Consider the following 16,135-nt stretch of genomic DNA (forward strand, 5'->3'; position numbering starts at 1 on the left):
TTGGGAATGAATTTGAATGTGAAGAATCTCTGCAATTTCTCTGAAACTGTGTTCCCATGGAAGGAGTACAAGCAGCGGGGTCTGACTAAAAAAGGAAAGAATGTGGAAATAGGTATCATCCTCACTTTCTTCATAACACCGTGAAGTAGACTGCAAATCCAAATGGGAGTTATGCCACAGTTGTGAATGGGTGCTTCTGTTCCCAGAGAGAGAAATATTTGAAAATCTTGGGCACAAGAATGCAGCTTTGATAGGAAAAAGGGTAAAAACGGGACAGCTCTGTAAATGCTGTAATATTCTACTTCAAGGCAGATTTGGTAGTTACTACTGATGATGGATTCATGTGGAGTTTCTAGGGACTAGGCTGGCTAACAGGCTCATTCCCACTGTTAAATTATTAAAGCCCAAGGGTTCAGGAACATCCACATGTTTTTGCACTTGTCATATTTTATTTTATAGTAGTCATCGGGAGAGAATTAATTATTTACAGTGCCGGGTCCCCAGACATTTTCGAATGGTTCATTTTTGTTGGCAGCTATAGATGATTGGTTAACCTGCTCTTGTTCTATTGCCAGAGGTCTCACAGAGTAACTGGGTATATACAGTTACCAGCCTCTATCTGCTTCTTGTTTTAGTGTAGGGTGTGATATTTTATTCTTTCTCATCACTACGAAATAAATATCATTTGATAGGTATCACACAATGTCCCCTAAGTCTGTTTGTTTACCCATTAGACTTTCAGCAAACTCTCTTTAATGGGTTTATCTACAATATTATTTGCCTACTTCTCACTGCATTTTCTCTTCATTTCCTCCATTCAGATCCACTGACTATGGCTCCACATATGAGAGAATGAATGACAAAGTCGGATCCAAGACTGTCCTGAGTTACCTCTATGTCTGTCCAACCAACAAGAGAAAGGTGAGAAGTAATGATATGTCAACTTTCTTATACAAACTATATTTCTATGTTCAAAATATTCACTTAACATTAAAAAAAGAAACATTATTTAAAACCATGCCTTTATAAGAGAGGCCTTGAATTCTAATTTCCCCTATTTTGTATCATAACCCAAACTTAAGTTCCCTCTATGTTTACCTGATTAACCAGTACAACCAGCAGTCAAGTCATACTCACTACTCTGCTGTTCTTTTTGACAGAGATCGTTTTCATTCATTAAATAATTCAAATTATGTCTACTTTGTCATTTGTTCAGGTGGTGTCACTGTCAGTGTAACTCCAGACTTTCTGCACAGGTGTTTCATATTAAAAGCCTCAAATGGCATAATCCCCGCCTTTCCTGGTAGGCTGTTGATTTAATGCTTCAAGATTGTGTATGCACTTTCCAACATTGTACCAGGTGTGTAGGCAAATAGGCAAAAACTGCCTCAAGAAAAAAGGGTACATGCACGCTAAATATATGTTCCAAAAAGACAAATTATTAAGCATTGTACTGATTTGACATTATGTCTAAATAATTATATTCACTTGCTACATCACTATATTCAAACGATCTTTCTTTCTTGATGTTAAGCATTTGACTGAACACCAGTTATTGATATGGAATTTACCCCTCTGAGTTTTGTAAGTATTATAAATAATTTGATGTGATCTACCTGTGATTCACATGTGGGTTGAATCAAGCCAAATCTTTTCTTGGTTGCGTGTTGGATATTACTTGGTGAAAACATCGTAATTGTATTCAATAAATTATATTTTGCTGAGTATCTATACTGTAGGCAGATGCACCTTTTTCTTTTCATCAGTAGAAGGTCCTAAGTTTTACTGACGCTAATTTAACACAGATTATAGTAAATGAAAAGTGTTGTTAAAAATAGGATTTCAGAATAGCACAGATACAGCTACAGATTAAATGAGTGCTGAGGATTATGCTGAATTTATAATGTAAACTATAATATGGACTATACAGGTAATTCCACAGGTAGTCCCACTCCTCCTATTTTTCATTATGTATTTATTTTACCCAGTCTTGGTCATTAATTTGAGTGCTGACTTTCTGTTTTTTCTTTATTGTATAAAGATGTTTCTGGCAACCAATGAAAGTGGGATTTTAAGAATTTCAGGCCACAAAAACAGAAATACAGAAAAAAGTATGAGCAGTGCCAGCTGCCAACCATCTGCCAGTGTCTTTTATCTGCTTGTGATTTCTGTCAGTTACTTTTCATTTCATTTTTTGACATCCCAAGAATGGATTTAACTCAGTATATGGTTTGCACTTAATTTTCTGCCATCTGCCTTAGTTTTCTATTTCTCATATGCTCATTCCTGGGTCATATATTTTACATCATTTTATAGGAAGCATTCTACATCCTTTACGCTCTATGCTGTGTTGCTTAGAGCAACAATCTTATAGACATGAGGAATCGTAGCCAAGAGGTCAGAGTTCTGCAAGCAGCTCAGTATTAGTGGTAGTCTAGTCTCTATCTGTTGACGAGACTGCCTTAAGTCTTTTTCTGCATCAATATGTCCTTCATACTTTATCTTAGAAAAATTACTAAAATATATATATATAATATATATATATATATATATATATAAAAATCCCAGTCTTGTCAGTCTTTTCACTGCTAATTGCACCAGATTGTATGCACATGGAGGAAATGAAGTTTACAAAGTGTTAAACTGATCTGTTCTTCTGGTAACACAGAGCAGGAAACATTTACATAGTTTTACAGGGAGTTTGACATAATAATTAGAAGATATTAGTTGCAGACATTTCAGGAATATTTTCACTGTGTCAGGTTACAAAAGACAAGTCTGAGTCAGTGTAGTGTGGGCAATCACTCAAGTAAATTGCCAATCAATCAATAACCACTGACGACAAAATCAAGGTATCCCATTATTCTTAGAGGATGTGTACATGGAGTACCAGAGATTTTTAAAACTTTACTGCAGCTGATATAAATGATTAGCAATTCAGCCTCTCTCTTACAAATGAAAAGTTGAATTATGAGTGATAAAATGCCAGACTGCTTAATTCAAGAGGAATTTTTGTTTCTACTTCCTTACTTAGTCTGGTATGACCAGTACTGTAGCTTATGCTGGCTACTGTTGTCTAATGCAAGGGAAAGTAAGAGTGACATTACCCACATGCCTGTGTGAGTTCACTGCCTTTTTGACTCCTCTCTGCTACACTAATGTTCCAGGACATTTTAACAAATGTCACATTCCAGTGGTTTCATCTATAAAATTAAATACTACAGTTCCTCAGCAGGAGGCATTTCCTGCTCGTGGTTCTGCTCCGTAACACTTGTCTTTAAAACAACTTACTCAAATGATTTTGGGGCACTTGGGGGCAGTGGAAACAAGTGGTAAATACAACACTGACATATCATCACCTTCTAAATTGATTTGGCTAACACATTAACACAAATTTGCCTTTTTACAAGCCAGCACTTACAGAACAACATTTGTGAAACATTTGTGTTTCTGGCCACCCAATGACTGTGTTGTCAAAAATGCACTTTTTGGACTGTGTTTGGTTTCTACCGACTTCAAAGGGAAATATCTGGCTTTGTAGCTGCTAAATGCTCCACTTCGTTTGCCAGTTAGTTGCTAACTATGGCTGGCTGTCATTTGGTACTGAGAAGGTAGTGTGCACTGTTACTGCCACTTATAGCTACAGTTGCCATAATCATATAGTTTAAACCCATGTTAACCTATTAAACAGTCACGAGGCACAGTATCATTTAGCAGTTGTGTATGTGAATTTAAGTCATGTGATTTTTTTTTATTTGTATGCTAGAGTTGAATTATTAGCAGAATTATTTTTTTCCAGAGTACATTTGAAGAGGAGCATGCAGGTAATAAAGACAGAGATCTTCACAGATTCAAAGAGCTATAAAACCTTTAAATCATAGGAAATCAGCACAATGATATGGTAAAGAAGCTGTGGCCATCCCATAATAGAGTTGAGAATTTTCCTTCAAAAACGACAGGTGTTGCAATGTTACATCCTTAAAAATAATCATTTTGTCCAGGCTAATCTCTCTGTTTGGACATATGTTAAATATATAAAAAATCTGTGCACCATCAACAGACTTAAAGAAAATAAAGCATGACTCCTGCGTATGATGAGGATGTGCTCAGAGTTGTGGAGGTGCTCGGGTTCATTAGCCTCACTTTTCCAAGGCTGAGCCAAGGTACTGACCCTGAATACCTCTGCGTGGCACAGGAGTTAATAGGATCCCGGGACTGTTGAGCTAAACCACGTCAGGGTGAGGAACAGATCATAGCTGGCGCTGATTACTCCTTATGACTCAGTTCTCCTGCCTTTTTTTATATGGAGAAAATTTAATTCCACATCAAGGGCATTGCAGGGATGTAGTCCCTTAGGTTCTTCCTGTTGTTGATGTGACATACTTTTATTTTTTTTTTGTTATTTTGGTTATATAAGATTAGATAAACATTTTTTCTTACATCCCTCTGAGCAAAAGAAGTATTACACAGGATGTAAATAACACCACGGAACAATATATTTCTGATATCAGTTTCGCCAAAATACATTCAAGATATTTGATTTTTTTTTGAAAAATCCAATTTATGGAAAAAAGCAACATTTTTTTGCAGGCATGTAGCTGTGAAAGTGAGTCATCACAGCCAAGAACTAGTAGCAATCTCATGAGAATATTTTACTCTAATGGTTGACCTCTGGCTCTGCCCATGGGCCAACCCCCCCTCTGCACCTTATCTATGATCTAATTATTTCGATTTGCCATCCCATAGATGGATGAAAATTTGCCTGTATGCTGGCTGCATTCCTCTGTTGTCTTCTTGCATCTGAGTGGCCTTACTTAACATCTCCCTGTGTTCTACCTGGATAAAAAGAGGCTGGATGCCTAATCATTCACTGTAAGATATAATCGTCTGCTGCTCTTTGATGTATTTCTTTCAAACCCAACAAGGCAATCATTATACATCCGCTGTGGAATTCTGGAAGCATATGTAGAACATTTTCTCTTACATTGAAATACAAGAAATAAGTTGAAGCTGTGACCTTTTACTATGTCACATTATAGATTTGAATGATAGTAATGACATTTAGCACAGAGCTTCTGAAAATGACACCTCCCATGAATCATCTTGGTTATATTTTGATGTCTTTTTCTGAGCTCAGCCTGCGCTCAGTCCTTGAAGGGTATGATTGAACGGCTGGTAGATTAGGTTAATTTAAAAATAAAGACATGCACAGTTAAAATGCCATTGAGGAGGCAAAACAGAGAAAACATGATAGCTAAATGTGGGTGATTAAGTCCTGATCCATGGTTAATGAGCATATTGCAGCGACAACTCTCGGTTAAAACCTCCCGTCAAAGACAGACTAAGCTCAATTGATCTGGCGTGACGTGATTCATTTGCTGTGGGGTGTCTCTTTCCCTCTGCCTCTGATCCATACCTCCACTTGCCTCATGCTCCGACAACTGCCGGCTTCTATCTCTGTTCTCCAGCTTATGCACAGCTTAACATCAGGCTGATAAAACACAAAGGTTATCCTTCCAACCTCTATCGATTTAGTATTGTTACCCTCTTCGCTGGCCAGCTTCCTCACAGAAGCTAAGTGGATGCTGTGAGGGAAATCTTAATCACCCCCTACTAATGCAATCGGTCACTGTGATTTTGGAAGTGAATAATTATTGTTTGAAGGTGATTGTTTTAGTCGGCAGGAGAGAAATTGGCTGCTGCTGCTATTCCCATCTTTGTATTGGCTTCACATTGGTCATGGGTTCTTTCTAATTGCAGAGGAGACAGACAGAAACTGGCTTGTTAGGATAATGTGTAAGGTTGGAAAATAATGTGGCTGTTTTCACACTTACATGGTAGTAAAAGGGTAATGTAAATTTGACAATACTCTAGGTCCCATTCCTGGTGTTAAAGGAGCACATTGTGAGCCTTGCTAAATCAAGGCTTGAGAAAAGATGAGCTAAAAGCACTGTAATTGAAGGTTTTAGTTACATAGAGAGCATAGAGAGGGGAACATAACACTCATCACAGCACAAGGCTTGAATAGAGAGCAAGGGTAGAATTCAATATGAAACGTATTATATGTGCATATACCTCCTGAAGGCATTTCTACTATTTAACTGAAAGTCCTGACAGTTGACTCAAAATAAGGTATGGTGAAATGTAATTTCCCATTCATAATAGACTTGCAGCTTACTCTAATATTATAGAAAATGATTGCTGCTTAAAAACTGTAAATTACATCTGACAAGCCCCAAAGACACTGGCAGCTATCAGGAGGCCTTGGCATTACACAGTGACAGGTAATGAATGGCAAGATCAGCGAGCCTGGGCCAATGAGAAATCCAGGTTGAGAATGTGCTGCCTGTTTATTGGTGCTTAATGAAAAACAATTTATCTAAATCATCACCAGGGAGGGTTTCTGGTTAAAGCTCTGGAAAGAAGGCTAGCATTTCTGTCAGTGACAAATGTGCTGTTGTTTTTCCAATTCAAACTGAATTGACGAGAGAAAACACAGCCATTTGGACCAGGAGTGCAGTCGCTAACCACAGTTCCACCAGACAATTCTTGTTGATGCATGGATGTTGTAGTTTAAGCAAGATTAAAGACTCCAAGAAATTAACATTTAAAGCTGCACCAGTCCATATTTTCATATTGGAATAAATGATCAAGCATAATGTGAAGGAATTCACACGTAGTGACAAACCAACAGAGAATTATTATCACCCAACTCCACAGTTTCCCTGAGCTCGAGGGAACTTTTTAGTCTTTTTAACTCACTGTTTTGATCTTTTGGTAGAAACCGCTCTCATCAGCTTTGTTTCCACAGCAGGAGGCTTTTCTTCGGAGGAAAAAACTTTGATTAAACACCCATTGATTAAACACATATTACCTACATGGCACCAAAAGGCAGACAGATAAAGAAAAACAAAACTAGAATAGCAAATATTTGATCTACCTCATACAAGTCGTTGTGTTACTGACTTGTTCCTTTGCCCTAATGTGGACAAAAAAAATCAGTTTATTCAGCTTGAATATTAAAAAGAGATAATGAAGGATTTCAACTGCTAGCTTACATATTAGCACTTTGCTACATCTCATGTAGCCATATTTGTAATTTTTTAAAATCCTTTTTTTGTTGTTGTTTTCATCTTTCACTCTATATGTACTGTGCGTGTATACTTACTTGTGAATTACATCAAAAAGAGCAAATTAAAATTTTGATTATGATTTTGAAAGGATAGGGAGTATGATAAGATTGCCTTCCCAAGAAAAACGACAGAATCAGTCATTTCAGCAAGGACCTCAAAATGATTAATGTTTACATTGAAGTGCATTGGGAGCCTTCTGGCAGCCCAGTGCATTATGAAGAGGTCAGGTGATCTACGGTAGATGGATAGGACAAGCAAAACATCAGACTGATCTGAGCTGCCCATAGGTTCAATGTGTTGTTATGGATGCATGCATGGGCATATGCATTGTCATTTAAGTAAGAATAAAGTAAGAATAAACACATCAAATATTGTGTAATGTATAAAGAGAGACCTTGTTGTAAAGCCTACAACCCTACAAAATTGCAGCTTTTCCCCTTAAATGTTCTGATAATGGATTTTTTCCTGTTTAAAATTTCATATGAATAAATGTATTCGTTTTAGTATGTATTAGTAGCACAGTCTGATTAAGAAGAATGCCAGTTTCTTAAAATATATTATACACCTATTCAAACACCTCTTCTTTTGCCAAGGAGGAATTCATGTGACCATTTTATCTCCCTCCACAAAGACTCTAAATGTCATTAAGTGAAAGAAATATGCGTTGTATAATTCCTGGTCTTATTGAATTCTGTAATGACTATGATAGCTCTGGTAGAAATATTCCAAGCATGAAATTGGAGGCTTCTACCACTGTTGCACTGTTAAATTTGAAATTAGAATTTTGTTGGAAGGAGAAATGCTAAGAGATGACATGCTAAGGGACTGGCTGATAAAGAAAACAACATACTGTATATGCAGATTCGTGCATGCCTGGCCTAATCCTGTGTTTGTACAGCATTTAATTGTAACAAGAGTACAAGCTCCTGTACTTTACTGTTACATGGTAGGACAAATCATTTCAGGATTTTTCAAACCACCTGTGTGCTTCAGGTGTACTTTTTGGTCTGTATTGGTTTATACAATATTTCACCTCTTGTTGCTGTGAACAAGCTTCATCTTATTTTGGAGAGAGATGATGAAAACTCCAAGTCTTCAGCTCACAGTTCACACACACAGCCATCGGAGCCATGGCAACAGAAGAGCAAGAGTCACACTTATGAAATGAAGTTGGAAATATAGCAGAGTTGTTTGCCAAGCATAAGTCTGACGTGTGGCAGAAGCCAGGACTTTTCTGCTGACACTGCTTCTCTAACATCTCTCTTCTACCTTCTCTCATCTTCCTATCGTTCCACCTCTTTACTCAAAACCCACCCTTCAAATCCTCTCTTCTCCCGTCTTCCCTCACATGTGTGCACCTTCTCTTCCTCCTCCCTTTCTCTCTTTCCTGCTCTTAGATTATGGTGTTGACAGATCCGGAGTTTGAGAGCAGTGTGCTCATCAGCTCTGATGAGGGAGCCTAGTTACCAGAAGTACCGTCTCACATTCTACATCCTTAGCCTTTTATTCCATCCCAGTGAAGAGGACTGGGCCTTAGCCTACAGCCACGACCAAAAGGTGAGATTGCTTGATGTCGTCTCTTTTATGTCCTCACCACAATTAGCTGCATGTGATTTACTTATAGCCATCTCTAGTTTTGTGTTAATCACAGCACATATTGACAAGAACATGTTGTTTTCAGCTGTTTAGCTAATGATGATGACGAGCATGAACTGTTTCTGAAATAAAGAAACAGGCCTTTATCTAACCCAGTGCACCAAAGACACACTGAGGTGGTCAGAAGTGGTCAGGGTTGCATATGCCCACTTTTTTTTTTTTTTTGTGGCATTTTTGCTTCATTTGATAGTTAACAGTGAAGAGCAACTCAGGAAACATAGGGAGAGAGGGAGGCAACAAAGGTCCTCAGCTGGAATCAAACCATGGATGTTGCACAATTTTTTGGTGGGTCCATCCAAAAATTATTTAATATTCATACTTAATTGTTAGCTTAGCAGCTAACAGAGTCTTCTTCTTCTTCTTTTCTTTTTTTTTTTCAAAGATTTACAGTTTAATTGGAGCCACATTACATGGTCCTATTACTGGATCCTTCCAGAAAACTGATTACAAAAATTATGAGGAATTTCTGACCTATGACAGAAAGAAATACTTTTCTTTTCAGTGTGAAGTATTTGCCGGTAGTACAGTAGTGGCTTAACAGTGAAAAAGCAGCCGTGTAGTATAATAATTAGAATGAAAGCAGCATTTCTAAAAAAGAGAAGCTCGGACTGGTAAGTGTAGTGTTACTGTGTTGTTTTACTAATGCAAATGATGTTGTGGACATGCATGTAATGCTTAATGTGCCATGGAAGCAATTACAATGCTGTAGGGCTGCAACGATTAGTCAACATAATCGACGACAGTCGATTGTAAAAATTCGTTCGACGCAGAATTTTACAACCATAAAACCAGAGACTTTATAAAAGGAACTTTTTCACTTGTTATTGTAATGTACTATAAAAGGTGCTGGGGGCAGTATTGGCTCCACTGAATGTCATGACTGCATTACAAATGCAACGTCATTCCCGGCCCTCCCAAGAAAAGCAAAGAAAAAATGTAAATATCAAAAGATCGTTTGAGTTTGCATTTCTCTCCCCGCTTCCTGTTTCTCGTGCGTCTCTGCATGTGTGTCTGCACACAGGAGCAGAAGAGCAGCAGAGGAGACGGGTTGATAACTCCACATGTTAAGCAAGAAAATCTCCTATAAATGTTGTTAGTCTCCCTAAACATTGGAAATGTCAGCTCAAAATATCAGCCACTGTGAGCAGATAGCACAAATAAAAAAGAGAAATATTTTTTATACATGCTATCTGCTCACAGTGGCTGTACTGGCAGTTAGAGGCTAGCTCTAGTCCTCTCCTGAGGTAAAACATGCACTGGAACCCAGAGCAGGTGCTGGTCCTATAGGAAGCAGAGATGATTGTGACTGAAATAATCATTAACTCATCGACTAATCGGACAAATAATTAAATAAAGATTTTTTGACTACCAAAATAATCTTTAGTTGCAGCCCTACAGTGCTGGTAATTTTGTAAATTTTTCCTGGTTTTATTTTGGACTGGACCTTTTTCTGTCAACAGGAAACAGCTGCAGTCAACAATTTCAGATGTAGATGATATTTGAGTTAAGATTTTTTATTTCATAGGCAGAGGTACATACAATATCAGCCAAAAACATCAGCCCCTCAAAGCGATTCTTAGTCTTACCAGTCTTCATCATGATGTCACCTTCACTGGGCTTTGTCACACAGTATGGAGCTCTAGTACATCATCTTCACACAGTGCTCTAAGATTGTACTCCAGCAAAGGTCTGCCATGAAGGTCAATGACTATGACATGAGAGCCAAAGAGATAGCCCTGCAGGGGGAACCTGGTGCTGGAGGGTGATGATTGATGAACAGTGGGAACTGTAGCAAACTTGTCAACGGCAGAGCTTTAAAAGATTGTCACTACATGAACCAAAGTTTTTTATTGGCAGAAAGGGTTTCAGTATCTAGGAAGTAATTCTGCATCAAAGGTGAACAATTACATGTCTAAATCAAAAAGTTTCACTCAGACATACAGAAATAAACACTGACTGTGTTAACCAGGTTGTACAAATATCCTATTATTTTTATCTTTTTGATCAAGTGTATTACATTTGGTTGAATCTTGCTAATTGGGTAGCATTTATATTTGCTTTCTAAAGAATCTCTTCTCTGAACTTACATCTACCTCTAACTCTTATTTTCACATATTAACCATTTGGTCAAAGAAAGAAAAATAAAAAAATAAAGAAAAAAATCACAAGGATCAAAACTTTAATTTGAGCTCCACTACTCTGCTCCAGCATTAAAACGCAGCATGAAAATTTGGCTGCAGCTATTTTTGGCTGCGAGACTAACTATTAAGACGAACAAGGTAGCCAGGTTCAAGAAGTTCAAATCTCTGTGAAGTCTGGGTAGGAGTGAAGTTAAAAGAGAGGTACTATCTGCCTTCAGCCAAGGTTCTGGGCAAAACATGAAATTATTCTGATGGATTTCAAGGAGTAAAAACTACTCATCAGTCACTGCTGTTACATTATTCCAAAACAGCCTTTCCTATCGTTAATTAAAAACAGCCCTCAGCAGCTTACATTATCTATAAAAATTACAGTGTATACAAAATGTTCGTGTGCCTGCCTAAGCCATGAAATAGACTCAAAAGATCAATGGCAGTAACAGTTATTGATCTCACTGATTAAATACATCTCAGACATGAAGGCAGGATATACATCAAGCAGCAGAGAAAAAGTTCAAGTAGGCTGAGGTATCTGAGACTTGGATTTGGGAACTCAACATTAACAAGGTAGAGGGGGTCAAAGCGTGCAGTGATCACAGGTATTATGAGGATGTGACTAATGAGACTATAATTTGCGTCACCATCAGGACACATCAGCACTCAAAGCTAAAGGCCCAGGCGTGATTACCACCTCTGCCAGACTCATCTTTATTCCCCTCCCCTGAATGTGTCATCCACATACTGCAGCCACCTCCCCAGGGCTGTTGTTGCAAATAAAGAATATGTTCTTCATCTAGTTCATTAAAAGAGGTTTACACAGATATTATTGGTTGCTTAATTCGACCTGATTTCCCTCGCAGCCTCAACACTTCATCTCAACTGTTGAGCCAGCAGTGAAAAGCTTTAATATGCTCATTTTCAGCTTGTAACAGGCTAATAGTTTTCAGACTGGGTCAGTCTGAATTTAATCAGCTGTAAGTTGGTGCTTAGCCGTGGTTAAGTGCAGCCCTGAGGACTTAACTTTGAGGCAGGAGTGAAATTCTGAGACATCAGAAACCATGTCAGGACAAACAGGCTGAGGTGAAGTATTTGTTGTAGTTCTTGATTCTCTTTTATGACTTTTATTTTAAATTAACATTCAGGTCAGCCCCCTCCTAGAGTAAATTGAGGTATTTTTAGATTTAGAACTCTTAGTGACCTTTCCAGGCTCTTCTCTCTTGACTGTGAGGGGTTTGTGGAGACAATTACTCATTGATGTAGTCCCAAGTTGGCTTCTGAGAATAAGGCCAGTGTTGCTGCTGCCAACTGAGTGAGTTATGTAAACAGCCTGATACAGAAGAATAGTGGAAAAAAGCTCCACACATAGAATAGATAAGAGTTGTCTTATTTTATTCCCTATGAACTGCTTGAGCTCCCAGTAGACTGGGTGTTAGGGCATCATGCCTAAAATCCTTCTTTTCTCTCTCTCTTTTAGACAAAGGCTCAGACAAGTGCAGGCTGTTTCTTCTAATTTCCTCACTTATTCATGAGAGACCTTTGTGCCCTGTAGCTGATGCGAAAACTATAATATTTTTGATGGTGTTTTGGCAGATATTATATCGAATTTTAAGGATGCTGCAGAGAAATACATTTCTCAAAAAAGACAAAAAGAAGATAAACATTCATATTATGTGCAGTGGAACTATAGGAATTTGTAAACAGACCTTCTATCATGGCAATAAATATCCCCATATGTCTGCTTATGCCTCAGTAAACATGAGAGACAAGGCCATGACTCTCTAATGGACTGTGTAGTAATTAGCTCATTCAATAATTGCATCAAGAGTATAGTGCTGTACACTGTAATCAAACATTATTTGCAATCAGCCATTTTCTTACATGAATTTCTGACCTATGACAGAATGGAATCTTTTTCTAGATACTAGTCAAAATAAATAAATAAATATTATCCATTGTTATTAATTCCTGTATCCCATGTGCTGTTATTAAAGAATACTTTTTTTAGCACTGCATGATGAAGTAAGAAGACTTTTGAGAGACATATTAAAAAAATTAGTACCTAGAAAAAGTCAAGTTTCAAAAGCACAATGCATTGATAGCATCTCAGACAAATGTATAGTTGTAACATAAGCTTCTTGCAAAATTAAGCATGCTGTGTATGCAGTATTAGCACTTGTAATAATAAGATATGATGATGCTTATATGCTCACAATGACAAGGCTAACACTCTAATGTTTAGCAGGTGTAATGTTACCATAGTCACAATCTAGCATGTTAGCATGCTAACATTTGCTAATTAGCCAAGTAAATCTGAACAGAAAAAGAAAGCCCCAATCCATCCAATAGTTGCTGACACTTTTCATTCACAACCATAAATGTTGACCTCATGGTGGGATTAAAGGAAAATTCAAGGGATAGTAATTGTAATATAGGCACATCATCTTGGAACCATGAACTCTGTGGAAATCCATGTGGTAGGTGTTGAGAAAAATCCATTGTAAACTATTCAGTTGTTGTGGTATTTCTGTCATGTCATATTCATAATATTTTTAATGGTTTGGTGTTGGCTATTCCACAAACAAATCTGTGACTGACATTGTTTTGTTCTCATTTTCTAAAAATGAGCCTGTCAAGTACCTGACTTCTCAGTAAAACTCTTGAACAGTGGTCTGCACACATGAGCACACTGACTCACACAGCGTATTACCTGCTGGTCTGCTGCAGTCTGACCAGCCTGCAGAAACACTAGTTGAACACTGACAAATTGAAATTCCCCATCCTTGCGTTTCCTTTGAACCCCAAGCAGCAAATAATCAAACGTGCACTTTAGAGAAACAACAAGAGCCACCAGTGTATAGTCACACCGTAAGTGTTGAGTTTAACAAGGACAGGGGATTTCATGGTTCAGCTCTAACCTCATAAAGAGTCATCCACACAGAAATATAGTGTGAATTCATGCTGCATGACTCTAAGATGGCACACAGCAAACCCAATGTCCAGGCAAACATTTTATTTGTGTATTTGTCTGTCCATTGGAAGATGAGACTGCTTGTGGCAGGAAGCTGGTGTCTCAGTGGCTACAGCAGCTATAGTGCTGTGTCTGAATTGAAACACATAAGGGATTCAACCAAAGCTCTCCATGGCACTGAAGTGGCAGACCATTACAGAAGGAAGGATTAATTTCATTACTGAGGTGATGGATAGCTCCACATGGAACAGTAATAATACAGCAGTAACAGTAACAGTAATAGAGACCATGACCAAATGATTAGAGGGAGCTGTCATTGGCAGGTTAATTCAAGGCGATAGAGGAAATATGCTTAGTATTGACAAGAAAAAAAGAAGTACCGGCACATTAGTCTAGGCCATACTCAACTGCATATTCAATATTAGAGAACTAAACCAAATAAAAATACAATTCTTAAAATAATTATAAGCCTAAGCAAGAGATGACCCCAGGTCAAGCACAGCTTGATTCATTAGGAAATGTTTGATTGTAATTTTGTTGCTCTGGCATGATGAAACAGTGAAAGGAGCTCTGAAATCAAAGGGAAATTATGGATACAGTGAAGCAGTGATGGTTACATGGCAAGGAGAGGCAGGCAGAACAGATGGAGTAACTCGTTGTGATGGAATAAGAGATATGTATTGTCACTCCGTTGTCAAAACAGCAGATGGAGGTGTGCTGCCAAGCTGACGGTGGAGTGTATCAACAGCACTGAGATGAAGAAACTTTTCTGTTACTTGGTAGACCTCACCAAAGATTACACTTGAGTCTTTGAATTATATTGCATTGATTTCATGGGAATAAAGCCACTACTGGAAAGTGCTCTAGTATTGCTTTAGTTCTTTGGGTTTTACCAAATGTTTTTATCGTGAAATTGCACAACAAACATAGATTTTTGTAGTAGCTGCCTTTAGGTGCTTTGCGAGGCAAGCATGTCAATGAATTTTTGGTAATTTCATTAATTGACAATTTCTTAAGGGAAATGGTGCTATTAAGTATTAGTAGTATTAGCTAGCAGAGCTATGTTTTATTACCTAATATTGTGGCCCTGTATTGTAGAGAGGCCCTGTGTCAAAATCTAGTTTTAAAACTAGAACAAGAGAAGGGAAGATGTAGGGTTATGGTATGGGGCAGGGTGACCGTATCTTGACAGTGAGTTTGGCTCTTGACCTTGGATGGACAAATGGGGAAACTTGTTGGAAAGCGATGATTCTCTTGTGTAGGAGGAAAAAAATCACATGTCTCTAGCTCAAACCATTGTGGAGTAATGATGCCCTAAAGACAACATGATATTCAGGAGTGTAGAAATCTACGGACTGTAAAAAAAAAAAAAAAAAAAAAAAAAAAACTGGCTCATTCAACTAGGTTGCTTGTTACAGGTTATTATATGGTTATGGGATACTGAAAATATGATGGCATAAATGATTTTTTATAAGTTATAAGTTGATAATAGTTTGATTGATTTTTTTTAATGTTTCTTAGATTAAAAAATATTGTACCAGTTTGTACTTAAACTTAAGATGAGGGTGAGATGTGGTTTAACAGAGGGGGCGAGTGGACATGCAACATGCAGGAGAATGTAATTTGTAGAATTCTTGGGCCTGATAATGAGAACTTTAGTTTTGTCAGTCTAGTTGAATAAAATATTGTGATATCCAATACAAAGCAGTTAAACAGTTGTGAAGAACTGTGAGTATTTAGATTGGAGTAATCGTTTGGAAGTCCAGTATTCTCTATAGCATTCCAAAATGGGATTTCTTCATTACATCCAAAGATCAGATGAGAAATGTACTCTTCCCTCAGGAATGAAGGTTTAGAGGAAGAGGCTAGTTTCCTTGCCCTTGGTAAACCCTCTGTGTCCTCTGAAGGTGTTTAGAATTCACTGGCTGAAGGAGGAGCCTTTGATATTTCAACATCCGTGGTAACCTTTACATGTCACTTACATGGCCACTGCTCTCTTCAAGCTGCGTGAGCCTGTCAGTCCACTTTTAGCTTTTCATGGAAGAGAAACGTATTTGTCAGGGGCTGGGGATAGAGAAAAGAGGCTGAAGGTGAGGGGGGCTGTTAGCAGGTAGCCTATGTGTATGTGAGGTAGAAAGGAAGGTAAGGGCTTAGGAACAGAGGGAAGGAAATGAACCAGTAAATGAGAGCAAATGAAGATTGATGGATCATGCTTGAATTCTTATTAAATAACTCATTTC

The 16,135-nt window shown here is 37.9% G+C and overlaps 1 protein-coding gene across 1 annotated transcript in view; it reads left to right on the plus strand.

Moving 5' to 3' along the window:
* The window catches only part of sorcs3a (sortilin related VPS10 domain containing receptor 3a), a 202,299-nt gene that overhangs the window by 119,853 nt on the left and 66,311 nt on the right, over positions 1-16,135 (plus strand). The window contains 3 exon segments of the mRNA XM_051070891.1: positions 822-921; positions 8,531-8,593; positions 8,595-8,690. Of these exon segments, the coding sequence (XP_050926848.1) occupies positions 822-921; positions 8,531-8,593; positions 8,595-8,690 (259 nt within the window).

The sequence above is a fragment of the Lates calcarifer genome, linkage group LG5 (assembly GCF_001640805.2).
Source record: "Lates calcarifer isolate ASB-BC8 linkage group LG5, TLL_Latcal_v3, whole genome shotgun sequence".
Classification (NCBI taxonomy): domain Eukaryota; kingdom Metazoa; phylum Chordata; class Actinopteri; family Centropomidae; genus Lates; species Lates calcarifer.